The 25726-nt window shown below is 42.1% G+C and overlaps 1 protein-coding gene across 1 annotated transcript in view; it reads left to right on the top strand.

The window, feature by feature from the left end:
• The window catches only part of TMTC1 (transmembrane O-mannosyltransferase targeting cadherins 1), a 144361-nt gene that overhangs the window by 2113 nt on the left and 116522 nt on the right, over positions 1-25726 (top strand). Inside the window, exons 2-5 of the mRNA XM_030469098.1 lie at positions 10467-10644; positions 12345-12418; positions 13638-13814; positions 15798-16004. Of these exons, the coding sequence (XP_030324958.1) occupies positions 10467-10644; positions 12345-12418; positions 13638-13814; positions 15798-16004 (636 nt within the window). The remainder of the gene's footprint in view (positions 1-10466; positions 10645-12344; positions 12419-13637; positions 13815-15797; positions 16005-25726) is intronic.

Consider the following 25726-nt stretch of genomic DNA (forward strand, 5'->3'; position numbering starts at 1 on the left):
TGCATAAGAAAAGGATGATTTGCTGTCCTTTTTGGAAATTCGTGAGACTAACATTATGAGCAAGATTTCATCTTCAAGTGCTTAGAATAACCACACAGCTAACACACAGCCTCAAAGGCAGAGTTGTTGTTTGTTCACTGCTTGGCACTGCATTTGTAGCAGGGAAGGAATCGTTTCTTTTCCCTGGCTGCAAAGGAAGATTATTCCCACTGCATCCCAATACCCGTCCTGGCCCCCAGTTTCCACATTCTTCGCGTTTCGTTTCTATCAGTCGGGGACAAGAGGAAGATGTTAAGTTCTGGGTGGAGTGGATCCTCCAAGCCCAGTGCTTCCGAAGAAGCTGCAGGGGTCTCTTGCCAAGCGATGCTGAGGCTGTGGTTGAGCTGTGCTCTGGCTGCTGGAGCCATCCGCCCCTGGCTTGCCCAGCAGGAGGTTGCTGGTTGCACTCTGTCCTCCCCCAGAAGGGGAAAAAAAAAATTTACTCCGCTGGATGTTGAAGGCTCGACAGAAATGAATTTCTAAAAGAATGGAAATGAATGTTCTTGTTAAGATTTTGTCAGAATTTAGTGCACTCACTTAGGGTGCTTGAGAAAGCTGACTGACATGTGATTTGCAGGATCTTGCTAAAGGAGGGAGGTGGGGACCAAACTATTCTTGTCTCTTTTTTTGTGTGTGTGTGTGGTTTTTTTTTTAATTTATATTTTTAATTGCGCTAGCTAGGTCAAGCCCAAGGTATTTGAATGGTAGCATGATTCTTTATACCTGCCTGGTGGCTGTGCTTATCTTGCATGGAATTTTCATCTAGAAAGGCTTGTTTTGAGTCTTGCCCTACTCATATTAAAAATCTGGGAGATCTCCAAGCTGTATGTACAGAACAGATGTGAGGGGCGGGCTGAAATTTGTATTTACAGATGCAGCAGTCTACAGAAACTTTGTCTCAGTCCCTTTTCTGTCCTTCATGGCTCTGAAAGTAAGAGGAAGGACTCATGATGCCCTGCGGACTCTTCATTAGGCTGATATTCTACATATATGCTGTCTATTCTTGAATGACCACAATTAAAAAAATTTATCACCTGTCTGTCAAATCTTAAGCAGACATTGCTAAAATTTAGAAAAGGTACTTCAGTGTTCCTCACACATTGGAAATCTTAAATGACAGTCCTCATTCCAGCTGACTAATGCTCTAGAGCCAAACAGTGAAAGGAGCTCAAGTATTTCACATTATTCACACTGGAACTGTCAGTTCCAGTCAGTGGGAATGATCGGAAGAAAATGACAGTTGCCTGTGATTCTGGAACTATTAAGCAAAACTTAAATTATTCTCAGAACCGGTGCTTTGTTTTGTGTGGGCTAACATCAGAAAAGGAAAAAAGAAGCCTGCTGTTGAATGTGCTGGTGAATTAAATAATGTTTACTTTGTGTCTTTGAACTTCTCTCACCTTTTCTCCTGACTTCAATAAAGTTTTAAAACTAGTCTGTTCCCAAATATTCCTATTTTACACAGGTAACTGTTAGGTGACAGGTCTAGCAAAACTCCTCATTTCAGCTCCACAGGAGCTGAAATAGTGGGCAATGGTTTAGCTTAGTCCTTAGGAAAAACTTATTCATGCTGTCTTCTCCATGCTGTTAATTTGACATTTACCTACAGCTGTTGTCTTCTCCAAGAAGTGATTGACTATACTTCTTTCTAAAGAAGGTGGCTTTTTGGACTCAGGATATACTAGTTCTTGGTGTCTTCCATATCAAATGTTAAGATGAGCAGTGGAGGAAAAAAAAATTAAAAACCCCACAAAGAAACAAACAAACAAAACCAAAAACCCCCTGCCAGTTCTGTAATTCATTCAGGATTTTATATTTAAACTGAGTGCTTTCTGTCTTACACCTTGTCTTCACTAACAGAAGTGAAGTGAATAATTTATTCCCTCAGTTACTGCTTGGTTCCAGTGGTTTTGCAAAAATATTTCTCCATTGTTGAAGCAGAAGGTACAATCCTTGGTGCTGTCTCCCTTTCCCTTTTTCTTGTCTGTCAAGTCCCCATTTAGACAGATTTTCAGCCCAGAAACAACCGGGTGGTGGAGGTTTGATGTAGCCAGCAGCACAGCAGAGTTAGCCTGAAGGTGCACAGTGTTAGGAGATGGTGAGAATGAAGCCTTTTGAAACCCCCCCGAGTGCCAAGGTTTAAAAACTCTTAACCAGAAATCAGCCTCCTGGTAGTGGAGTGAAGGCCCTGCCTGCCCCTGCTCTTTGAGCTTGGGATGGAGGATGCTGCCAAGGCAGAGGCTGGTGAAGGAAGTGCCTCAGGTAATGGCTCACCAGGGACTGGGCAAAAAAAGGATAAGATGGTGGCAGATTGAGGCCAGGTGGCCATGACAGAGACTCAAGAGGACTCAAGCAGAGAAGAACAGGAGTTTCCTGGTCTCCTTGAAGAAGGTGGAGGGAGGAAAGCGTTCACTAGGAAAGTGCTTGGCTCCATGGGATGGGTACAAGGGTGTCCCCTCCAGCAGCTGAGGGGCTCTGGTGGCCCTGGGGGAGGCGAGCTGAGGGAAATAAGGGAACTCAGCTCTTCCACAAGAAAAGACATAAATACCCAATTTGTGCACAGACTCATCATACTGGTACTCTGGTTGGAGAAAAAGGGGGAAAAAGATAAACGTAGAAGTTCAGGCTGTGTTCAGCTGCTGGCTGCAGAAGGGATGACCCACCAGCTTTCCTGCTGAGGCTGCCAGCCAGGGATGGATTGGGCACATACATGCCTAAGAAGCACTGGTTCAGTATCCTGTGTAGATTCTCAGTGTATAGTATAAGGTTACCAGTGGCTTTGGATCAAAGTCTTAAGAGACTATGAGCTTGGGTTAAATGTAAATATACAGCCAAACAGAGAATGAATTCAATTATTCACTGCCAACCTTCTGATCTATCTAGTTGCTTACAGCTGATCTTTCTGTTTTTTCAGCTGTACCAGTGGCATGAGTCTCCTCAAGGACAGGGAGCTTAAAAAAACCAAAAACAACCTGGGGAAGAAAAAAGACCTTCTATTTTATTTGTTCTTGATTTAATGGTATATTGCAGTTTGACATCACAGGGTAATATCGTGGAGCTATAACGTGTCAGGTTAAATACACAGTGCATAAGTATTTTCTTTACTCTGTACATCTATACTAGGGCAATATCACAATGTTTAAGATTGTGCCAGTATTTCTCCCGTACAGCTTAGGCTAATATTTCTAGCCCAGCTATAGCAATCACTCTCCATACTGATACTGTGATACCTGCCATTAAATTGATGTAGTACTGGTGTAGCCACAGCAGCTGAGGTGGAGGTTTTGAAGAGAGGCAGTTGCTTTTATTAGACAAGTTTTGTTATGTTTGGAATATATGCTCATTTTTCTAGGCATATAAGGTTTTCAGCTGACCCAAAGCAGATACCTTGCTGCCATTTCACATCTGGGAGAGGGTGCCTGTGCCTCAAAGCTTATTTTTTTTTTCCTAGCTCCAGGTGCACAGAAATCCTCTCCCTCCCTCTGCACCACCACCTTGAACGTAAATTTCATAGCAGGTGCCTGATGTTTTTTGGTTGTAACTTGGCCAGGATCCAGGGAATGGGCTGGGAGAAGCTCCCTGCCCAGGGAAGGAGGGAATAGACCCAGATGGGGGTCCCTGTGGTTGTGCTGCTTGTCCCCAGGGATAGGGATGAGGACCTGCCTAGGAGGAGAGGTGTGTATAAAATGGGCTGGACTTCTGCGTGGTCACAACATTGTCCCTATCCTTAATACTCAAGAAAAATCAGTATTGAATTAAAAGCCATTTGTTTTGGGGGCAGAGTTTACTAAAAGGTCTAGGCAGCTTCTCCTGGAAGACTTGGCTGATGTGAATGCAGCCGTACCCATGCTTGCTGCTTGCTTCAGTGGTGTTTTGTCTCTGTTTTACAATTACCAATTCCTGGGGGTTTTCTTTTATCTGGCATCCTATTTCTCTTGTGCTAATGTCAGCCTTAATTTTCTTTTGTTTTATTTTACCTGAAAGGCTCGGCTATGGACCAACCTTCTTCCTCACAGGAGCATCCTTGTCAATACTCTTTAGAGTCCATGAAAGTAAAGTGCTCTAGCTGCTGCTGGTTAGCTAAAGGCATTTCTCTGCATTTACTTGCTCTTTATGACTGCTTTTCTGGGATTTCTCGTTTATTATCTCTAAGATTTAAAGAAAGAAAGAAAGAAAAAATAATAAAAAAGAGAGACTGTTACTTCTTCACTCACTGTGCCTGGGTGTTTTTAAAAATTTCCCCCTGTGGAAATTAAAATGGCACTTCCTTCATGGTCTTCAGCTCAAGCTGGACGGTTACCAAACTTGCTTCAGAATTGGTGGAAAACTCTTGTACTCGGTTTGAAATATTGCATTGCTTTTGCTGAGATAATACATAAGAATAATTTTTAAGACAAACTCTTTTGTTCAAAATCTGGGTAGGATGACACCTGTTTTTTCAGTTTGTAAACTGGTATCATCTGGTTTTTTTGTTGTTGTTGTTTTAATATTATTTTTATTTTCATTTTATTATTTTTTTATTCCAAGGCTGTTTGCAGAGAGCCACATGAGTGATGCTTTTGGTATTCTTAACACAGCAACAATCATCCAACCATGCTTTCTAGGATTTCATTAGAAATTTCTGCCCTGGCATATTTGCTGCTTCTAAGGTGCTGCTGCTTCCTGTTTAATTGTCATTTCTGTTTTCTTTCCATAACCTTACTGGAAAGCAAGAACCTGGTTTGAATGCCAACACTTAGCCAGTGCTCTTGTAAGTGACTGTTGTGCACTAAGCGATTGCTATAGCTTGGGCATTGATACTACACGGCCTCCCTCTTCTCCCCCATCCCTGTTAGAGCAAACCAGGTAACTAACTATTTAAGCCTTATTGTCCATTTAATTCTGAGGCACTGTGCTGTGCTATTAAAAGATAATCCAGCACAAAGTGCTGCTGCATCGTGGTGGAAACCTTGCTCTGCTTATGCTGGCTGTTGCATGGACAGTGCTGCAAAGGCTTCTTATTTTCTTTTTATGGCTGCAGGTTTTTCATTAATCTTTAAGCTGTTTCCACACAGATCATTTAAGCATTATTGCCACCGAAGCAGCTGCACCATTTTTTGGAGTACAAGTGTTCATTTTCCTGGCATGCAGTAGATGCATCTGTGGAGTTTATAAGGAGATTCCACTGTGCACTGAAATCAGGCATCAGTTTGCATAAAGTTTGTCATTTGTGTTGCACAATTCCAAAAGGACAGGAAGATCACAGGAAACTTAATCCATCGTTGTATGTTAGATTAATTTGTATAAATCTGCATGGGAGCCTTCCTCTATAAAAACTGTGGGGCTTTTATTAGGTGTAGGATGCTCTGAGACTTTCCATTAAGTGTTATTCACTATAACAAATTACCATTATTATCATGTTCTTTCTATTTCATACCATGTTGTGGGTTTTGTTAGTCTTTTGAAAATAATAAAACAGATTAAACTAAACAAGAGCTGCTCAGGGATAATAAGAAAGTCTATAAAAAGAGAAACTCTCCAATTATGGTTTACAATATTATTAAATCGTAAGAGGCCTTAAAAAAGGTTGAATGAGTCTTCGTCTGTACAAGTGGATAAAAAGCACTATGTTAGAGCCCAGGGGTGCTGGTGATTATATGCTGTGACTGGGTATGTGTTAGATTTGTCTGCAAGCCCATGTTCTTACAGCACAGACCCATTTGGTACTGGATTTGCTGAGCCCCCCTTGATTTCCAGGCCCAGTATGGGGAATTGCTTGCCCAAGAAGTGTCCCTGCCTGAGGTGTGTCTACAGGAGCTCTGGCTTAAGGGTAATGGTTAACAGGGGGTGCTGGTAGATGTTGCTTTTTCTTTTTAAGAGCAAGAATGATTTGTTTTCTTCTTTAGAGCTTTTTTTACAAGCTCTACTTAGTGGATCTTAAGCAGCTTGTGCCTGTGGAAGTGCCTTTCTGAGAAAAGAGAAAAGCAGTTCCTTTTTCTAGAGTGAAAGGAGGAAGTGGGAAAAAATGCTGTTCCTGGAAAATATCCATTAGCCCTGACAAAATCAATGAATTTCTGTGTTGGGACATATACCTCTTGCTTTGGCATGGCTGCTGCTTGGGCATGCAATTCTGGCAGTGCTCTGCCTTGGGTGTGACGTGCTGGAGCACAGGCACTGCAATGCTTGGGCACAAAGAGCAGTGTTGGGGCAAAAATCTTTGCTTCGAAAACATGTTTCAGTGCTCCTTCTGTGCACACCCCTCTAATGGGGCATGTGATCGATGCTGTGATTTCTGTAATGTTTTTATTTTGGTGGTAGCTTAGGTGATGCTGATAAGCTCTATTAGAAGATAGTTGTGTGACAGTGCTTTCCAGTATCAAGGGGCTGATTGCTTGCTCTTCGTTTCCCCAGGGTCTTTTGAAGGCTTTTGCATTTGAACTACCATTTACCATATCCTGGGAGGCTTAGCACATTCTTTTCCTCCAGGGGCTCTTTCAGCAGAGGTGTTGAAGCAGTGCAAACCCCTTCTATTCTGAGTGTTTTGCAGGCTGCTCCCCTGAGGAAAGATCTTGTCTGAGATGGTGGTGTGTCTCCTCTTTCAAGTGTCTCCATTCCTGAGAATGTGGTCACTTGCTTTATTCAGCCTGGAATCTTTAGAATATTATTTGCTAACACCTCTGTGGCTTGACAAGCAGTCTGTTCAAAAAGCCTGGCCTGCCCAAAGCATCTGCCCTCCTAGCCATGTGCTCTACCAAGGCTTTAACACATATTCTACAAATTGTGCTTTACTTCAGAGAGATATTATGATCTCCATGCAGAACTGGCTAAGGTCTTCTAGCCCACACAACGCTGCAAATTAGAAATGATAGTAGTAGTGGTGTTTTTTGGGCATGCTACTTAAAAATGGAAGGATTTTCCCAATTTGGGAGCCAGTTTAGATATGGAAATGTAAGGACAAACCTCCCGTGACAGACTACAGCTAGAGCCTTTGTTCATGAACATCATGTTGGAGAAACACCACTTCTTACTCAGTTTTCAGATTTCTGTGTTACCTGCTTTGTGTGCCTAGCTGGATGCCATGTAAAATTGTGACACAACTCCATGATAATACTGCTGTAACCAAAGACAAGATTGAATTTCTGTAAGTGTATTAAAGATTAACAAGTGAGAAATTATTTTGATGATTCACATGCCCCCTGCCACTCCCTTGCCCAGGAATTGCTCTCTGGTGGAACAAATCTGTCTTTCCATAGTAGGCTGCCTTTTTTCCCCCCTGGGTTGAGGAATGTGCTGGGGAATTTTGCAAAGTTTTTGTGATTTAAATTAGAACTAGTATTTCAAAATCATTCTGCTGGGATTGTTTCAGGACAAAAGAATGTTTCCTTCATTGCAGTGTGTCCTAATTTCTTATGACAAAGAGCTTTAGCAGCAGAAAAACACTGGTGTGAATATAGCACCTGCACACATTCATGTTTAGTGTTCATGGACCACCAAAAGCAGTATTAAAAATGTATGCCAAGGCATGCTTGCAGTCTGAGTTTGCTGTTTAATGGAAGAATGATCTGAATACCATGGTGGTGTTATGTTTGTAAACAGACAGTACACAGGGGAATAGCCAAGCAGTGAGGCTGATGCTTTTACATAACTATTTTCAATAACTTACATCAGGTAATTTGCAGCTTACAAGCCTTTTTGCTGTGATGTTTGCCTGAAGAAGTAGTATGATGAGCACAACCTGCCTTTGAGGCAGGTGTCCTGATGGGGGCAGGAAGATTTATCCTCTACAAGGTTTAGAATTATTCTGACAGTAAACCTGTTTTTCAGGTTGGGAAGTGGTCAGACATGATGTATGGAGACTAATGAGAGATTGCTTTCAAGAATGTTGTCAGATGTTGTGGTTTCAGTAATTGGTCCTCACATCGAGAATCTCTCACATTTTTGTGCATCGTTTTGTGTGATCTGATGGCCTCAGCACTTGATGTCTTTACTGCCTTCACCTGCCTGCACCAGCTTTCTCCAGAAATCAGGTTGCCAGAGCACACATTTGAGGTGGAGCAGTGGTGACAACTGTGCTCCATCTGGCTAATTTACAGCCAGAAATTATTCGTTTGTATTAAGAGCATGCCATGTGGGGGTCCCCTGCCATTGCACACATAAAATCATCAAAGAATCACAGAATGGTTTGGACCTTTAGATCATCTAATTCCAATCACCCCTGCCATGGGCAGGGACACCTCCCACTAGATCAGGTTGCTGAAAGCCCCATCCAACCTGGCCTTGAACACCCCTCCAGGGAAGGAGGAGCCACAGCTTCCCTGGGCAACCTGTGCCAGTGTCACACCACCCTCAGAACAAAGAATCTCTTTCTAATATCTAATCTAAATCTACCCTCTTCCAGGTTCAAGCCATTCCCCCTTGTCCTATCACTGCATGACCTTGTAAAATGTCCTTCCCCAGCTTTTCTGTGGGCTCTTCAGGTACTGGAAGGCTGCTATAATATCTCCCTTGAGCCTTCCCTTCTCCAGGCTGGACAACCCCAACTCTCTAAGCCTGTCCTTGTAGCAGAAGTGCTCCAGCCCTCTGATCATTTTCGTGGCCCACCTGCAGATGACTCTGAGTGGGACCTTCAGTTCCATTGGTGCAGGGTGCCCTGTGCTGCCCTTTGTTTCCTGCAGTGCACCAAAATCAAGACTTAGGTCTAGGGACTCTGCAAAGTATTTACAGCTGAAGCTCTGGCTGGGTGTCTGCTGCTGCTATTTGCTGTGGCTTGTCATTTTGTGCTGCCTGAAATGAGGGCAACGGATGTATGCTGCTGCCCTGAAGTGACCTGCAGGAGAAGTGGGGAAAAAAACCCAACAAAACCCAACTCCCCCCCCCCCCCCCAAGAAAAACCAACAAAAAAAAAAAGAAAGAAAAGAAAAAAAATCTCTTGTATCTTTGAATCACACAGACTGATGTCTTGTCAAAATGTAACTGCATCAACCCCTACTTCAAAGGGAAAGGTCAAGTCATGCTAAAATCTCACTCTAAGTCTCTGGGTTTTGGCTGTTGCTTTCACAAACACTGCAGTGGGAGTAGAACAGGAATGCACAAGTAAGACTCCTGGTCTGGTAAAGTTAGATTGGCCTGGAAAATGCAGCCTAGGACAGGATTCTGTTGCTTATGAGTAAGGAATGTGGAGAGTATTTATAAAAAGCATATGTTGTCTGGCCCTTAGAGAAACACCACGCCTCCTCTGTCTTACGAAAAAAACAAAAAAAAAACCAAAAACCCCACACAAATAAGGATCTTTGCATAGTAGCAATGAGTTGGTGGCTTTGCTGTTGCATCATGTATGTCATGGGAGAGCTGGAGTCTGTTAGTAACAACAGGAAGGATTATTGGCCCCTTAGCATGTTTACAGTGGCACGCAAAATATTTAGATTGAGTCATCTTTTCATTGGGTGTCTTGTCAGGTTTTTTTAAACATTTTTCCTTTACCATTAGTGCTTCCAAATTCCTTGTGCATATGTGGAGTCTTCCATAGATAAGAGACACCATGTGTATATATGTGTGTATATATATTTGTCCAAATGTACAGATGCAGTTAATTCTAAAGAGAACTGAGTTATCCTCAACTTCATGTAAGGCAAAGCCTGTCAGCAGCTGTTAAGCAAGCTGACTGTAAAAACAGTGACCAGAAAAATGTGTTCATACACGCTGTCAAACAAATGTTGTAACAGCTTGTTTTATTTTTTTATGATCGACACAAATAATGAACCCTAATTGTCTCACTGAGTCTTAGGTGATCTTGGCTAACTTGTCCTTACCATCAATGTCCTTATAAAAATGATGTTAACTATTGGACAAGCTTCTTAGCGTAGTCCTGCTGTCACTAAAGGGTTTAAATAAATGCCTAACCTGCAGTATGTGAAAACACTTTGACAGTTAAATGGGAATAAATGCACTTCTAATGCCAAGCAGATGCTCCAGCGCCTTACAGAGTCCTTGTCTTGGCTGCTCTCAAGAAAAAGCATCTACTCCATAGTAGCAAATAACTACCCATATTGTAAAGCTGCCACGTGGCTGAGACAACCACAGAAGGTGCCAAGAGGGAAATGGGACAAGTGCTGTGCTTCTGGTGTTGGACTGTGTCATTTGCTTCTGAGGGAGCACGGGCATTCAGCAGACAGTGCTGGCAAGGCACAACCCCCCTCCCATCTCAGTGTCAAGAAGGCTGCCAAGTTTAGCTGTGTATTTTAGAAATTGGGGAAGTGGTTTCTCTTAATCTGATAAACCAGAAGGGATTTTCACTAATTAGTTGAATAGCACATACATTAGAAGACTGCAAACCAGGCAAAAAAAAAAAAAAGAAGCATGATTTGTAGTATTTGAAAGATGTCCTGCTATTGCAAGACCTCTCCAGTCTAGTAATGTCTCTCTCTTTTTTTTTTTTTTTTCCCTTACAGGTTAAACATTTTGCTGGCTGGTATGAACCCCTTCTATTTCCATGCCGTGAATGTAATTTTACACTGTTTAGTGACTCTTGTGCTGATGTACACTTGTGACAAAGCTGTGTTCAAGGACTGTCGACTCGCTTTTGTCACGGCGCTGTTCTTTGCTGTGCATCCCATTCACACCGAAGCTGTGAGTATGTGACACACAAAACCCCAAAACCAACACAGTGACAGAGAAGCTAAAAATAAGCACATACTTTTTTTTTTTTTTTTTAAAGAAACCTCTGGCTCATACAGAATATGGTGCTTGTGGTTTTTGCTGTGGAGTACAGAAGGTGTGAATATGCTATATTTAAAATAATTTGCTGGAGCCATTAAGAAGAAAAGTGTATTCATACTTGCCATCTTTTTGCTCTGGCACTAAATTCTAATTGACAGTCCTAATCAGCAGTGCCGGGAATAACGGGCCAGCCATTCAGCTGACAAAAATGTTGAGTTTTCTGAAACCAAAGACCTCGGTGAGGCTGCACTCTCCTGCTGGGACATTGTTGAATGCCTTCAGTAACCTCCTATAGTCATCAATTTAAGGGAGAAAAAAGTGAAGGGAGCATTAGTGTGTCTTCTGGATGAGATCCCTCAGGTAGAGGTGATGTGACCTGTGGTTTAATTTATATTGATTTCAGTTAAAAGCTTGGAGTATCATCTTCAGATGATACATGTTAGCTTAATAAACATCATGGCAAATTTACAGAGCAACAGCTCATATTGGACATTTTCCTCCTTGTTATAAGGAAACATTTAAAGACACGGTGATGCTAAAACTGCAGTCTTTTAGCATAGGGAGGTACTTCTGTAGATGTTAAAATGAGTCTTGCTGTCTTTGAGAAGGAAATGCAATGTCTAGCTATCTGTTCTTACAAAAAAGAAATGCACTCATTAGCTGAGATACCACTGACATCACACCCTCTCGTTAGGAGCCTTTGTAAATGAGTGAGGGAAACGGCTGCCAGGGCTGAGAACTTTTGAGGAGAGATTACCTTAATAAGAAAAAGCCAGGAGCTTTACAGTTACTCCCTGTGCTGTCTGATGTGAACTAATCAGGCAGGCTCCTTTTGATAATACAGCTTTATATTAGAAGGGAGGTTTTAGAAGAGGCACTCTTTGAATTTATTTTCGTCTGGGTCAGAACTTAAAAAGGTTAAAATAAATGCCACAGAGCTGAATATAGCTTAATTATGTAATCTTGAAAGAGGCAAAGTTTCAAAGGGTCTTTTATTATCTTTATGGGCATTTTTTAGATCTCTATTGAATGGAATTTTGAAATAGTTTGTCAAAAGAGTGGGTTTATATTCTTTTTCAGTATTCCTTTTCTTACAAAAAGATTTGGTTAATTAATATGTAGGAAAAACTCTTCAGAAAGAGAATAAATTACATATCACTCTATGACTTTTTGGTAATAATGTTTATTCAAGTATTAATTATTAACACATTCCTATGTACTAAGTCTTTTGCAAAGAGTTACTCTTTCAGTAGTGCTTTTCTTTAACAAATCTCAGTTCTGGGAGTTGGGTATGTTTCTCATTTGAGCCTTACTATGCGAACTTAAAACAGATCCCTAAAACTGGCCTTTCTCTGTGCAGCTTTATTAATATTTTAATAAGAAAGTAAGGGATGACTTCACTGCTGGCTTACTTGTTTCTTTTGCTAAGTGAAAAAGGCAGCAGACAAAACTGAGCATATCCTGCACTAACCAAGTAACATTTCAGTATGTCGAGGGAGGATAACACTGAAAGATAAAAAGCTTATAATAGTAGCAGTTTAAACACTCACTGAATGCACATGCCTTTTTATATATGTGCTTTTATACCTGTGTGTCTCTTTTCCTTTCAGGTAACAGGTATAGTAGGCAGAGCTGACGTCCTAGCCTGTCTACTCTTTCTGTTGGCTTTTCTCTCCTATAATAGGTATGGTTTCTTTCCTATTGATAATTTGGTGAGATGCTTTAGTGTGTGGAGGAGGCAAAGGGGAAATCTGTCAGTTTTTGGTTGTTTTTGCCAGAGGCCCTTCCCTCAGCACTGCTGTGTGTGAATGCCCTGGCCCCAGCTTCTAGCCTGGGTGCCAAAGAAGTGATGCTTATGAGAACAAATAAACAAAAGAAGAGAGCTCAACATTTAAGGTCCCCATTCATTGACATTACATCTGACCATATACCAGAGGAAGGCCTGTAGAGTTGAGCTAAAAATTATTAAAAAAAATGCTGTAGATGGAAGGCAAATTGTTTGTATGTAGGGTGAAGAACAGACACGCCTGCCTTTGAAACTCTGGCTGTGACTGTGGGACTCCACAACACTCAGTCTGGGATAGTTAAGGATTGTGTCTAGACCATTAGTCATCCTTTTCAGATGAAAACTTGGCACCGTTTTCTTGTGTGTGTCCTAAAACTGTGACTAAACAAGTATAGATAAAGAAATAGCTTTCCTTGGATGGCATTTCTGCCCCTTTGGGTTATGTCATTTAGAAGCAGCACCGTGTCATCATGGCTGTGTGGAAAAATTGCTTATGTCTGTCTTGGTATGTTTGCTACAAATCCACAACACTGTTTTCATCAGAAGGTTTTGAAGGTGTAAAACTGGTAGTGACCCTGCAGGAATCAGCGTGTTGATTTGTTTCTTTCTTACCTTCTTCCCTCTCATACAGGCTTGCTGCCTAGTCTGTTAATGACTAGAACACATCTTTGATCCAGGGGAGTGTGGGTGGGATGATGGAATTTTTGCTTGTATAGTGCATTTGTCACATAAGGAAAATTAAGCATCTGTGTTCTAGATGATGGAAAGCAGGTGGTTTTCTGCCCTTTCTGTCTTTGTACTTATTCTGCTTCTTCTGACTGTTTCAAGTCCAAGATATCTTTCTGCTTGTCTTTTCTCCCTTCCTTCACTTGCATTCTTGGTACACCTCTTAATATTTCTGTTTTCCCTTCCTGTCCTGTGTTTAAAACTTCATTTATCAGAGTTTATTAAGTGAGAGGTCTAAACTTATAATTTATCACCAAGTAGTGTAGATTGTTCATGTCACTTGTTAGCAACATCTTAAGAAATTAAGGAAAAGTGTTCTCAATATTTGTGTGAATGTAGCAAGCATGAAAATAACAGAAGTTAAAATATTTATGTTGAATATATTTTTCAGGAGTGTGGATCATCTTTATGTTGGGGAACATTTCCCTCCCACTGCCTCCCCATTCTTCTTGCTGCTTAGTTTATTCCTTGGGACGTGTGCAATGCTGGTGAAAGAAACTGGAGTCACTGTGTTTGGTGTGTGCTTGGTTTATGACTTCTTTTCCCTCTCCTGCAATGGACTCAAACTGTAAGTAACTTGCTATGCTCACTGTGCTTTTCAAGTATTGCCACCTATGTGTGTGTTTACGAAGTACATTTTATTATATACTGCCCTGTGGGACTTGTCCCACTGAATTAGATGGCACACATTTGAAAAATCTGGAGGGCACCAAGGTTTTATTCTGTATTTTTAAATTATTTGTTTGTTTGTTTTGTTACTTTATTGCTGCCTGGTAGCTTTTGCTGGGTGGAGACAGAGCAGATGTGAAGAACTGAACTCTAAAGCGCTCGTTTCACTCTGGCAAGACTAACATTTATTTTTTCTGTGGGAGTTCTGACTAAAGAATCTACATCGTAAACTTTCTCTGGCTTAACTTCTTCCACTCAAAGCATCTGTTTATTTGGTCACAATGTCATGGCTGTAGAAATATCATATGATGTTTAGTAATAAAATCAGGTTTGATCCTTTCTGTCCGTATGGTATGGAAAAAGAGGAGTAATATCCAACCAGTTCTGGGACGATTGGAATAATTAGCAGCTATGAGCAGTCACTGGAGTAAAAGCCAGTCCTTTGAAGAATGTGCCTCTCGTTCACTTAGTTGCACAAGTAACTGTGCTGTTCTGTATTTCCATTAAAAGTCAGAACTGTCTTTTGTTTGATAGACCTGGGTTTTTATCCATTTTTCTCCCAAACCATACCTGGGGCAGACCTACTGACAAGTGAGTGAACTTAAGAGCTTAATGCCACTGAGAATGGGAGGGCTTGATCCTGCCATTGCTTCTTGTGTTCCCACTGGTGCTTGTGTCCCACAGACTCTGGAGCCTGTCAGACCCTTGTGGGAGCCACTACGTCTGGCTTATAGAAAAGGACACTGAATTTGTGTTTTTGGAGTAGAGAATGAAATCCGCTCCCAAGAAGGGTTTGGCCAGAGCTGCCACAGTGCAGCAAAACAGGGAGGAGAAGAGAGATTTCCTTTTTTTTCAGGAGCAGCCTGGCTTTCCTACCATTCCAGCCTTTTCTTTAGGTTCTAATGGGGGATAGACCACATTTCAGGCCCTACCTGCCCTCCCTCTGGCTCCTCTAGCTGCAATCACAATTAGAGGACAGGTGTGATGGACTGGTGGAGGATTTCTCCTATTTTTACAGGATAAGTAATTCATAACAGTGTAACTCATGGGCAAGTAGCCATCAAGGAGTTTCCTGGAGACTGACAGCCAGCACATTTGTTAACACTTGTGTTTACAGCCTGCCAGGCACATTCCAGGAGCTGCCTGGCTAAAGTTAACACAAGTGTTAATTAATCGGGGGAAAATCTGTGCCCTCCTTCTTCCCTTTCCCCTCAAGTCTCCCTTGAACCTTCCCTTAGCTTCGCATTCCAGTGGTCTCCTTAGGTTATTTCTTTGCTTCAGTGACATCCAGTTGCCCAGATGTGGCAGGTATTTAGCTTGCAGGAATGAGGCTCTGTAGTCCAGATTTGCTGCATTTTCAGCCATGCTCTGGTTGCAAGTATTGTGCACTTTCCCATCTGTGTTGCTCAGGATTTTATGCCTGTATTTGACTTTTTTTTTAGGGGCAGCTGAAAACCAGCAGCCTTCTACATGCTGCTGAAACTAATTTCCTTCTGCTCCTTCCTCCAGATTTGTTTTCTGTTTAAATGGGGCGAAACACCAATTGTTTTCTGCAGCAAAAAAATTAGGAATAGCACCATATTCTTCCTCCCAGTGCTTCCCATCTTACTAGTGGTCCAGAGAACACCTTGATATGAGAGTGCTCAGCTGTCTGAGTGTCTTTTCCTCTAGATCTAGTCAGGAACTAACAATCCTGTCCTCCCTGCATGCAAGAACTTTGTATTTTTAATTAAGTAAAATGTCATCTGTTGTAGTTCTATAGTGTGTTGTGCTATTTTCATAATGTTCAACCTTCTGATAAGTAAACACAGAAATAAAGATCCTTAAATCCTTTTCTTTCCCCTCTTCCCTCCCTCCCACATTTTTCTGCGTATGTAATCAGGAGAAACGGGGGAATCCAACAGAGATCTGCCCGGCAGCCCGTGGCTTCTCCTTCTGCCTCGCTGCAGGTCCCTCCAGCTGGCCGGGAGAATGGGAAGCATCGCTTTGCTCACCGGAGCACCTGGAGCTCCTGCCACCCAGCGTCACCCCAGGAGCAGCGCAGCAGTGGCCTCTCTGTGCCCAGCAAAGCCATGTGGGCCATCCGGAGGTATTGCTGGCTACCTGCCGCTCCCTTCTGGCTCAGTTTGCAGCTGATCCCACTTTAAGGAGTCAAAACAGTTCCCTGTGTTTTGGCTGGTTTTATCATGAAGTGCGCTGTGGTTTTTCTCATGCTACCGGGGAGGGTGAGGAGGAGGTAGAAGGAGGGTTAAGGGAATGAAGAGGAGGGAATTGAAAGGTGCATTTCTTCTGCTTGGGAACAGGAGAATATTTGGTGAGTCCATGTTGTAAGAGTCTCTGTCTTAATATGATATTGTTAGGCAATGCTCTCCTTCCCAGCTTCTCCACAGAGAAAGCTGAAACTATAACAGTAGTTTCTCAAGAGGGGGAATATGTGGGTGCATACAATAATGACTGAAGTGAGGGGAGTGCAGTGCAAGCAGCATATTATGTGGCATTGCTGTATATCTTTATATACATGCTTGTACATATGATTTCTGCACATGGATATACATACATGTAGGTATGTTTGTGTATGCATATTTTTGTGTACACATATATATATATGTATAAAAGCAGAGGTGATGCCCACTTCTGCCTTCTGCCTAGGTATGTGTGTACAACTATGAGAGCCAGGCTCAGGAACTCAGAAGGATTTTCACCATTCCCATCCAGCAGTTCTCAGCATGTTCATTGTGCATCTCACTGGGGAAGGAAAGGCTGTCCCATAATTCAGGGCCGTGTTCTGGCATGGGACCAGTGTTTAGTGACCTTATTCCTGTGGAACAGCACTGATTCAGTAAGAGCATTTAAGGGGGGGTGTGACTCAGCAGCCAGCCCATGGCTCTGTGCCAGAGTGTGAGGTGTTTTTTTTTCTTTTAACCTCGACCTTTGTGCAAGTTCTCTGGTAGCCTGTTCCCAGTTTGCCCTTTGTTGCTGACTTTTGGTTTTAACTACAAAACACTCACAGCATGATTTAATTTGGAGGCCTGTGGTAATGAATTGCCCTGCACTACCTGTTCCTTGGAGAAAGCATTTTTGTCCTTAAATAGATCAGGAATTACGTGCTGCAGTTTTCTGATTGTTTAATGACACTTGAACAGGCTCCATGAAGCATTCCTGAAATCTGGGAAAGGGAATATTTTATTCCCACATAATAGCCCACATTAATCACTTAAGTAGGAGCTGTTTGTTTGTTGTTAGTTTTGTGGGTTTGTTTTGATTTTTTTTTAAATCTTCTTGCTGCATCATTATTAAAGGCATATAGGTGTTACATGAGATCTGTAACTTCTCTGATCACAGAGTCTGTTTCCTGTCATTTAAATGGTTCAACCCACTCAAGATGATCTGCCCTGCAGGTGTTTTGTGTGACTGGTGTGACATGGGGATGGTTGGGTTTTTGGTCTTGTTTTTAACAAGGACAGGAGTGGGTTTGGTTGTGTTGTCTCTCCATGTGGGAATCTGTGACACAGAAATACTAAGTCAGCCAAGGCTTTTCAAAGTGGGTAAGTGCTGGCTGCTCTAGCAGGGAGACTCTTGTGGCTGTTGTGAACAGCTTCTGAAGTTGTTTGTTTGAATCTTATTTCCTCTTTATTTCTTTGGTGTCTCCAAACGAGTAGCACAATTTGAAAGTGTGGGTGACCCTGGTTCCTTCTGAAATGCCAAGCCAGAATGGGCTGTCTAAAAGCCTCATTTAACATCTTGCCCCTAAAATATAGGACCTGGTGGGGAGGAGTAGATAAAGAAAGATACTAATGAGGCTGCCTTTGCTCTCTCCATGTTGTTCCCAATGCTTTTGTTCTCTTTGATACTTAACATTTTTTTCTGCTTTCCCTGACAGATACTATGGTGGAGGGCATCAATGTAAAAAAAATCTCCTGTCTTGGTTCATCTTCTTGTTCCTTGTTTCTTCTATCCCAGTTTCTCTTTTTTCTTCCTTCTGCTCCTTTCCCCCCCCCCCCCAGTTTGCTTTATACTTTTTCGAGGCACCATCCCTCTGCTCCTGCTTTGGGAACATCTCTTCCTTACACCAAGGGGAAAGCCTCTGGTTTTCCAGCCTCTTCACAAAGGGCTACATAAGTTGTGTTGGAGAGACCATGTGTATGGGATGGCTCCAGAGGGAACTCATCCACTCTGCCAATTTGCATTTGCTTTTCAGCAGCTGCCTCTTCAACTTTAGTAAAGGATTTCTGCACATGGCAAATCAGGCTCCACAATTACATAGCTGCTTTCTTTTTAAAAAGAGGTTCTCATGGTATAAGCTGCTGAGTTTCTCTTTTCAAGTGTCTGACTGTGTGCAGCACACTTGCAACACGTGTGATGGTTGGTTGTGGGATGCCCCAAGTATGGCTGGCTGGGTCCCAGTGGCTGAGAGGGAAGGGAAGCCTCCTGCTGCTGCTGCACATTTGTGTGAGCTGTGGGAGAAAGCCTGGGATGGGTTAATGGAAGCTGCTTCGAAAGAAACTTCTCTGAAACACTGTTAGCAACCTTCTTTATTTGCCTTGCTCTGAATTCCTTTTTCTTCTGAAGGCAGGATAATGCCAGGTAACTTCTTGTTGCGTGGAATGACAGACTCAGAGTCTGGACAGCTTGACCTGTGCTTGCTTGTCTAATGTCAGTGTTTGCTACTCATTATAAAAAATAAATGTGCTGCTATGGATTTGTAATTTCAAGAGTTTTTTCTCAAGTCTCAACCACACATGGACTGTACTTGGGGTAGTATGGAAAAGCATGATTAAATGTGTTGCTGCTCACTGATTCTCAAAATGAAGTCCACCTCACATGGAGGTCTGTGGACCACTACCTGATCATATGACTGCAGTCTTTGCTTTGCTTCCATTTGCTGACTGCTCTCACAGGACAGATTAAAATAGCTGAAATATTTTCTGTACAAAGTCTTTCTTTATTGCTATTGGCATGCGGAATGACAAGAAGTAGAAAGCATGCAAGGCAATTGCTTTATTAAAGTTCAATCCATTTTAGAAAAAATTTAAATCCTCGCTATAGAAGAAAAAAAAAGCAAAAAAAAGCAGTTGCTGTCAAGTATACAAAATAAATTGCACAATTTCTCCACTGTAATCAATGTTTCTCTGACTTGTGTAGGTATCTTCTGTGACAAAAGGGAGGGGAAAAGATTTATAATATTTCAAAGACTCCAAAGTTGAAAGGCAGCTTGGGCTTCAGGTATCTTCATCTAGTGCACCAGCTTGTTAGGCATAAGCTCACTGCTTAATCTGTACTTTTAAGTACTTGTGATGTAAACAATTTGGTTTCTGTTTAATAATGATTTATTATGTGTCTTGCTACTAGAGCTAACTGAAAAATACAGGAAAATGTAATGGAGGAGTTAGGGGAATCTGTCTAATTAATAGTAACTGGAGCTAGTTATATAAATTCTTGGTGCAGAGAGATTTCTGTTCTTTAATGTCCCTCGCATTTTTCCTCAGCTATACAGTAGATATGTAAGTTGCAGTCCTACTGTCTTAAGGAGTAAGAATTGAGTTAGTCTGGATGAAATTGCAGGGTTTCTCACCATGATTTATTGCAGTTTTGGGGGATGCTGGCATATAATTCTGAAATGAGAATCTTGTACGAGTTTGATCTGTCTCCCTGAGTTTTAAGACCTGGAAGAAGAGGCTTGTGACCGTGTGTGCCCTCCTGTGTGACACAAATGGAGAAGGGTAGACAGGGACTTCTCTGTAAAGCTTGTACTTCTGTTTGGGATAAGCTTCAGTGATTTCGTGGTGACAGTGCAGCATACATTTATGTGTTCTATTAAAATGTATTTACCAGTGCCAATACATCATTGCTCACCTCAGGGATAGTATGCTAGATCCACAAATATAATTAGCAAGGATGATATATGTAAAACAAGAGGTTGTTACAGTCCCTTGTGCAAGTTGGGTCTGTAGTTATTGCCACTCATTCTCTTTTTCTTGATTTGCTGGGCCCACTGAAAACCAAGATCTACTTCTTTTACTATTTTATTTTCCAAGGCTGTATCTAGTTATAGTCATGCTACATCACATATGCCTTATACTGAACACTGCTAAATGCTGTCCAGCTAAATGCTATCCAGGGTGTAGACACCCTTCTCCCACCTAATCATCCTGATGGATTTAAGCTTTGTAAATACGCTGGTGGTCGGCCCAGTCTAAGCTTCTTGAAAAACAAAGCTCCTTGCATACTTTTGAACCCAAAATCTCTATTTCTCTGTGGTGACCTAGAAACTGATTTTTATTGCATCTGCTGTCGGTGATTTAGCTGGTGAGACTTGACCCTTAGAATAGATGATAGACTGTTATTTAATGCTGCCATCCTTGGTAACAGGTTGGACGGGGCTCCAAGCAACACGGCCCAGTTGAAGATGTCCCTGCACACTGCAGGGGCATTGGGCTGAATCACCTTTAAAAGCCCCTTCCAACCTGAGCCGTTCTATGATTCTATGATTTTCTGTGTACGTGAACCATTGCATTAGTTTTTATCTTACTCTTTAAAAACAAACAAACAAAAAGCCCAGCAAAAACTGTTTGCCAGGTAAGAGAAGGAGAGAGGAAGCAGGTGTAGTTGGAGCAGTGCTCAGCACCATCACTTTAAAACTCTGTGTATGTACAAAAGAAAGTGAGGGAGCTCACTGATCGTTAGCACTGTGGGATCCAGGCACAAAACCCCATTGATCCAAAATTCAATGAAATCCTAAAGGCTATAGCGGGGATAAATGTGATCTGATGACTAAGCCTGCAGCAATGTTGTTTCCTTTTGCAGTAGCAGGGCAAAGAAGATGGGGACACCTGGTTGCATTCCAAGGCTGGCTGTGCTGGCCCTAAGTTTGATATACTCTGAGGAGAAGTATGTTGAGGTCCTAACATATCTACGTATCTTCCCTGAGTCCCTGCGCAGCATGCGCAGTCGGTGTTTGAGCTGAAACAGATGCTGTTCTGACATGAAGGAGGGAGAGGAGAGGGAAAGCATTGGCACACAGAACATGCCACTGTGTAGCAATTGCTTGGTGTTGATTTGGCTTTTCCTCACTGGGTGCTTCTGTTTATGTTTCTGTGTAGCAGTTATTTTTTAAAAAAATTTTTTTTAAGCTAATTTGACAGGGTAGCACATTTTTGCTTTAGCATGAAAAACTCCAAAATACAGAAAAAACTCACATAATACGGCAGTCTCAGCAGTGATTTTAGTGCTTCCCTTTGCCATATAGTGTGATTCTACTTTCTGGTTTCTTAACTGACAGAGGCAGAAAAGTGTGACCAGTTTCCCAGATAGAAGATTTCATGTGTGCAAACTTTACCTTCCCTTGAATTTGTCACCAGGAGTTTTAGAGCGAGCCATGGCTCAGAATATGAAACTGCCTGAGTTGTAGAAGGTGCAAAGAAGGCATTTTCTGTTTGAAACTTTCATAGGTTGCACTTGCACACCCTGAAGGTCAGTGGTGGCTGCTTTCATACATGAAGCACAGCAGTGAAAAGCACTGCGTGTCTCTGAGAAAATCCTAAGGTAACTATTATTAATGTATTATTTCCATCAGGAGCAAATATACAACAACAACAAAACCAAACCTAGATACTTAACACTGGCCTTAAAAGGTCCTTGCCTTTGCAAACACCATAGTCTTGGTGGAGAAATTCCAGGACAGTGGCCTGGTTTGGGATTCATCCTGGGGTAAAAAAAGTCTGGGAGTCAGGATGATTTTACTTGTCTAGGAAAGCAAAACAATTAACCTGGAGCATTAGGCAGTGGAGCCAGCCTCAGCTTTTTGCTTCCTTCCTCTTTCCCTGGTGATCTCCTGAGGGTTGTGAGGTTTTGAAAATAAAGGAGCAAGCTCCTGGTCTGTGGTGCTGTGAGCAAAGGCTGGTGTTCCCTCTGTGTGAAAGGACAGAAAAGGAAATACTGCATTGTTGCTGGCTGTAGGCTGAATTTTTTGGAATTTATGCTTAATACTGAAATGTGAAAGGAATGACATGGTGGTGTTTTCACCCCAAAGGACATATAGGACCCTGAGTCCCAAGGCCTAGGAACAGTGTGTGCTGAAAGATGACAGCTTAGATAAGTCCCTTTGTTATCCTGGTAACTGTGGGCTGCTTCTCCTATAGTGCTGCAAGCTTTTTTTAAATTGCAGTGTTTACTAAGGCTCTGCTGTTCTTGCTATTCAGTAAGCTTAAGTTATGAATGAAGCTCAGCCCCCACTGGGGAGGTGTATTGTAGAGGTGGATTTTGGCCTGTGGTTTACTTTTCTCTGAACTCAGTTCTTTAGACCATTTTTCCATTGTGAGTCTGAGCAATAGCTTTAGCCACTGCTGTGTCCATGTCCTGTCTTCTGAGGAAGTGTTCATTAGTGATAAACAGCAATCTTCTCCTTCTTCTGCACTTAGTGATGATGTTTACTGTCACACTCAGATGTACCTGAGGCCACCAGAAGGCTCTGCTTCTTCAGCAACACATGGAAAAGGGAGTGCCCCAATGCTTAAAGCCTTGGATTCAGCCCAGCATATACACGTTCTGGCTGGTGACTGTCTTCCAGAGAAGCCCTGTGTTATCTTGAGAGAAAAATTACATCTCCTTGTTCCCATGTGCTGGAAGATGAGGCACAGTAATGAATGCTTCTTTTCCACCTCCACTTGTGCCATGTGACTGTTGTTTTAAGGCTCCCCCTCAAAAGGCAAGGACTGTCTCTTTTAGGGATGCTTGTGGGGTTATGTGTCTTAATTTTTGAAGTCTGCTGTTTCAATGCGGTGACTGAACTCACTGCTTGCTAACTAGAGTTTATTTGGAAACAGGACTGCTTTGGTAGGGTGATGACTAATGTTGTGTGCACTCACAGAAAGACTTGTTTAGACATCTTTAGGTTGCAAAATTATCTACTCACCAGGTAAGATAGGCCTGATTAAATTTTTACCCTGTTGTGTGTTTATATTATGACAGTCTTCAGTTACACTATCACATAACAATTTTTCTGCTCTATTGCCTAGAATGGATCGCGCTCATTTAATGGGAAACAATTCAATATTTTGTTTCTTCCTTGCCCAGAGCATGGCCCCAGGACCTATTTACTTCATGTTATTCAAGTCTTGCTCTGAGACAAATTGACTTTGATAATTTCTCTGTGTACAAAGTACCAGGTGCTGGTATTTCCTTGCAGTTCGTTGGTTCAGTCTGTAATCTTTTAAAGTACTTTTGGCATAGTTTCTGGATGTGTAATTTCCTTGCTTTTCAAAAGAAGGGGAGGGAAGTGAATAGCCAGAAATTCTAGGGTGGGGAGTCACTGAACAGTTGGATCAAAACTTTGGATCCACCTCATCAACATCTGCTGTTTGAGAGAGCAGACTAGCTGGTGGCAGCAGTATATTGTGCTCTCTAGGAGTCAATATTAAGAGATGGGGGACTTTTCCTCTTATGTGTTTGCTGGGAGAGGGGGCACAATGACATGATAATAACACTGGCATGTGCAGCTGCTTCTGGCATCCTTCTTTGTCTCCCCAGTTTGTTGTCCTGCCCCATCTGCTCCAGCCTGCCCTCATCTCTTTCCTTGCTTGCTCCTTCTTAGTCATTTAATTGCTTCCCATCTTTGCTCCTTGAGCTTTACCTTTTAGGTCTTGTTGCTTTCTTTGAAAACTACTGTGATAAACTCCCTCTCCCTAGGAGAGCTATATGCTATCTTCCTAGCCTCAAAATCCTTGCCCAGCTACTTCAAGAACACCTACCTATATCCTTGTGCCATCTATCACACCCTCCATACGTTCCCCATTCTTCCTGTCTTTCAGGTTCAGTCTTTGCTGTGGGAGCTTTGCCCAGAGAGGGAGCAAGGTCCCTTGAGAGCTTTCCAGCTATCAGTGCTCACTGACTCTTTCCTTATCTGCTTTCCTGTGTGGGTTTCTGCTCTATAGGTTGTAAAACCTCTTTCTTTTTTACCTCTTTTCATCATCTTTGGGGGTTCATCTTTCTTCTGCCCATACCTAACTCGAGAGTTCTTTAGTGTGAGCCTGGAACAGACTGCCCAGAGAAGCTGATGATGCCCCCTTCCCAGAAGTGTTCAAGGCCAGGTTGGATGGGGCCTTGAGCAACCTGATGTATTGGGAGGTGTCCCTGCCCATGGCAGGGGGGTTGGAACTCCATCATCTTTAAGGTCCCTTCCAACCCGAACCAGTCTATGAATTTTCCCCGTGCTTCCGGCCTGGTTTTGAGAAGGAGGAGGGACTGTAGAGAGCCAGGCACAAGCCAGGAGCCTGCTCTGCTTTGGTGCCTGGTGTGCCACAGGGCCACATGTGCTTGCACTTGTGGCTTATTTGTGTGTGGCAAAGCAAGCACTTGTACGTATGGTTGTTAGAATAGAAGAGGCTGGGTTGAAATTGTTGTTGGAATGGTTTAGCTGCTGTTCCAGATAGTGTTTTTTGTCTTGCAGTGCAGAAAAACACCTCTCTCACTCTTTTAAAATGTTTCTTTAAAAGGGAGTGGGCAGTACATAAGATCCCCTGCACTATTAATATGTAGCAGTATCAAGAGGCACTGTTTATTTCAGTAAAGCAGCAAGTAAACTTAAGTAATTTGACTTCCCGTACATTAAATGTTAGAAAAAAGGGTCAGGACTGAGTCTGATGTTGTCTTTCTTATCTGATGATCACCTAACATGTTGTAGCTTCTTTTATTTATTATTATTTCTTTTTTAGGGAAGACTTTTAGTCTTTTAAAGGTCTTTTAGGCTTTCAGTTAGTCCATGAAAAACCATTTTTGCCATTATGTAAGTGGAAACAGTGCTTGGGACAAAAAAACACACTGTGTAAAAACAGAATCAGGAGGAGAAGTTAAGGGCTGGCTTTGGTTGTTTTTCCCATCTTGTGAAAGATGCTGATTGCTTATTCATTCATGTGCAGAAGGTTTTTTATCTCATTAATGGCTCCTTCATTTAAGCCCTGCAGTTGCAGTCACTTCATTGTATGTCGGCCCCTTCTGTTCTCTCTGTTGCTAATTGGAAATTCCCAATTTGTAGGTGCAGTCTGTGTGTCCCAGAGCTGACTCACGGGAGACTCTGTTCATTCCCTTTGCTTCACAGGACTGCCTTTCTATTCACAGTTCGTGGCAGTCTCATTAAACCAGCGTTTGAAATAGCAGCATGCCCATGTTCATCGGCTTTCTCTGAAAGCCCTGTAAACCAGTGTCAAGGAATTAACAACGACTGAGAAACAGAAAAACTTTAATGGCTTGCCAGGTCATTTTCCTTGCAGTTAATCTGGGTTGGTTTGACATAGAATGGTATTTCAGTCTCCCAGGAAATAAAAAAAAACAACCAACAAAACACAACACTCAGAGATAGATGATGCCCAGATTATTTCCCCAGACCTAATCTAATTGAACAGTTTCTCTTGCACACCTTTGATTTCCAGGGACATTTTTTGGACATGTAGTAGAAACTTCTAGGCTTATTCTCAGGAGTGAAGGATTCATCTGTAACTACCTACCTCAATAAGAAGTGATGCTTTCTTTTAAAGAATCACAGAATAGTCATGGTTGGAAAGAACTTCTGAGATCAGCGAGTCCAACACACACACCAAGCAAAAAACCCTATGATCTCAGCTACTTAAGCATACCCTGAAGTGCCACATCTACTCATTTCTTAAATACCTTCAGGGATTGTGACTCTACCACCTCTCTGGGCAGCCTGTTCCAGCACCTGACCACTCTTTCAGTAAAGAAATTCTTCCTAATATCTAATCTAAACCACAACTTCAGACCATTTCCTCTGATCCTGTCATTATTCCCTTGGGAGAAATG

Source organism: Calypte anna, chromosome 1, assembly GCF_003957555.1.
Source record: "Calypte anna isolate BGI_N300 chromosome 1, bCalAnn1_v1.p, whole genome shotgun sequence".
Classification (NCBI taxonomy): domain Eukaryota; kingdom Metazoa; phylum Chordata; class Aves; order Apodiformes; family Trochilidae; genus Calypte; species Calypte anna.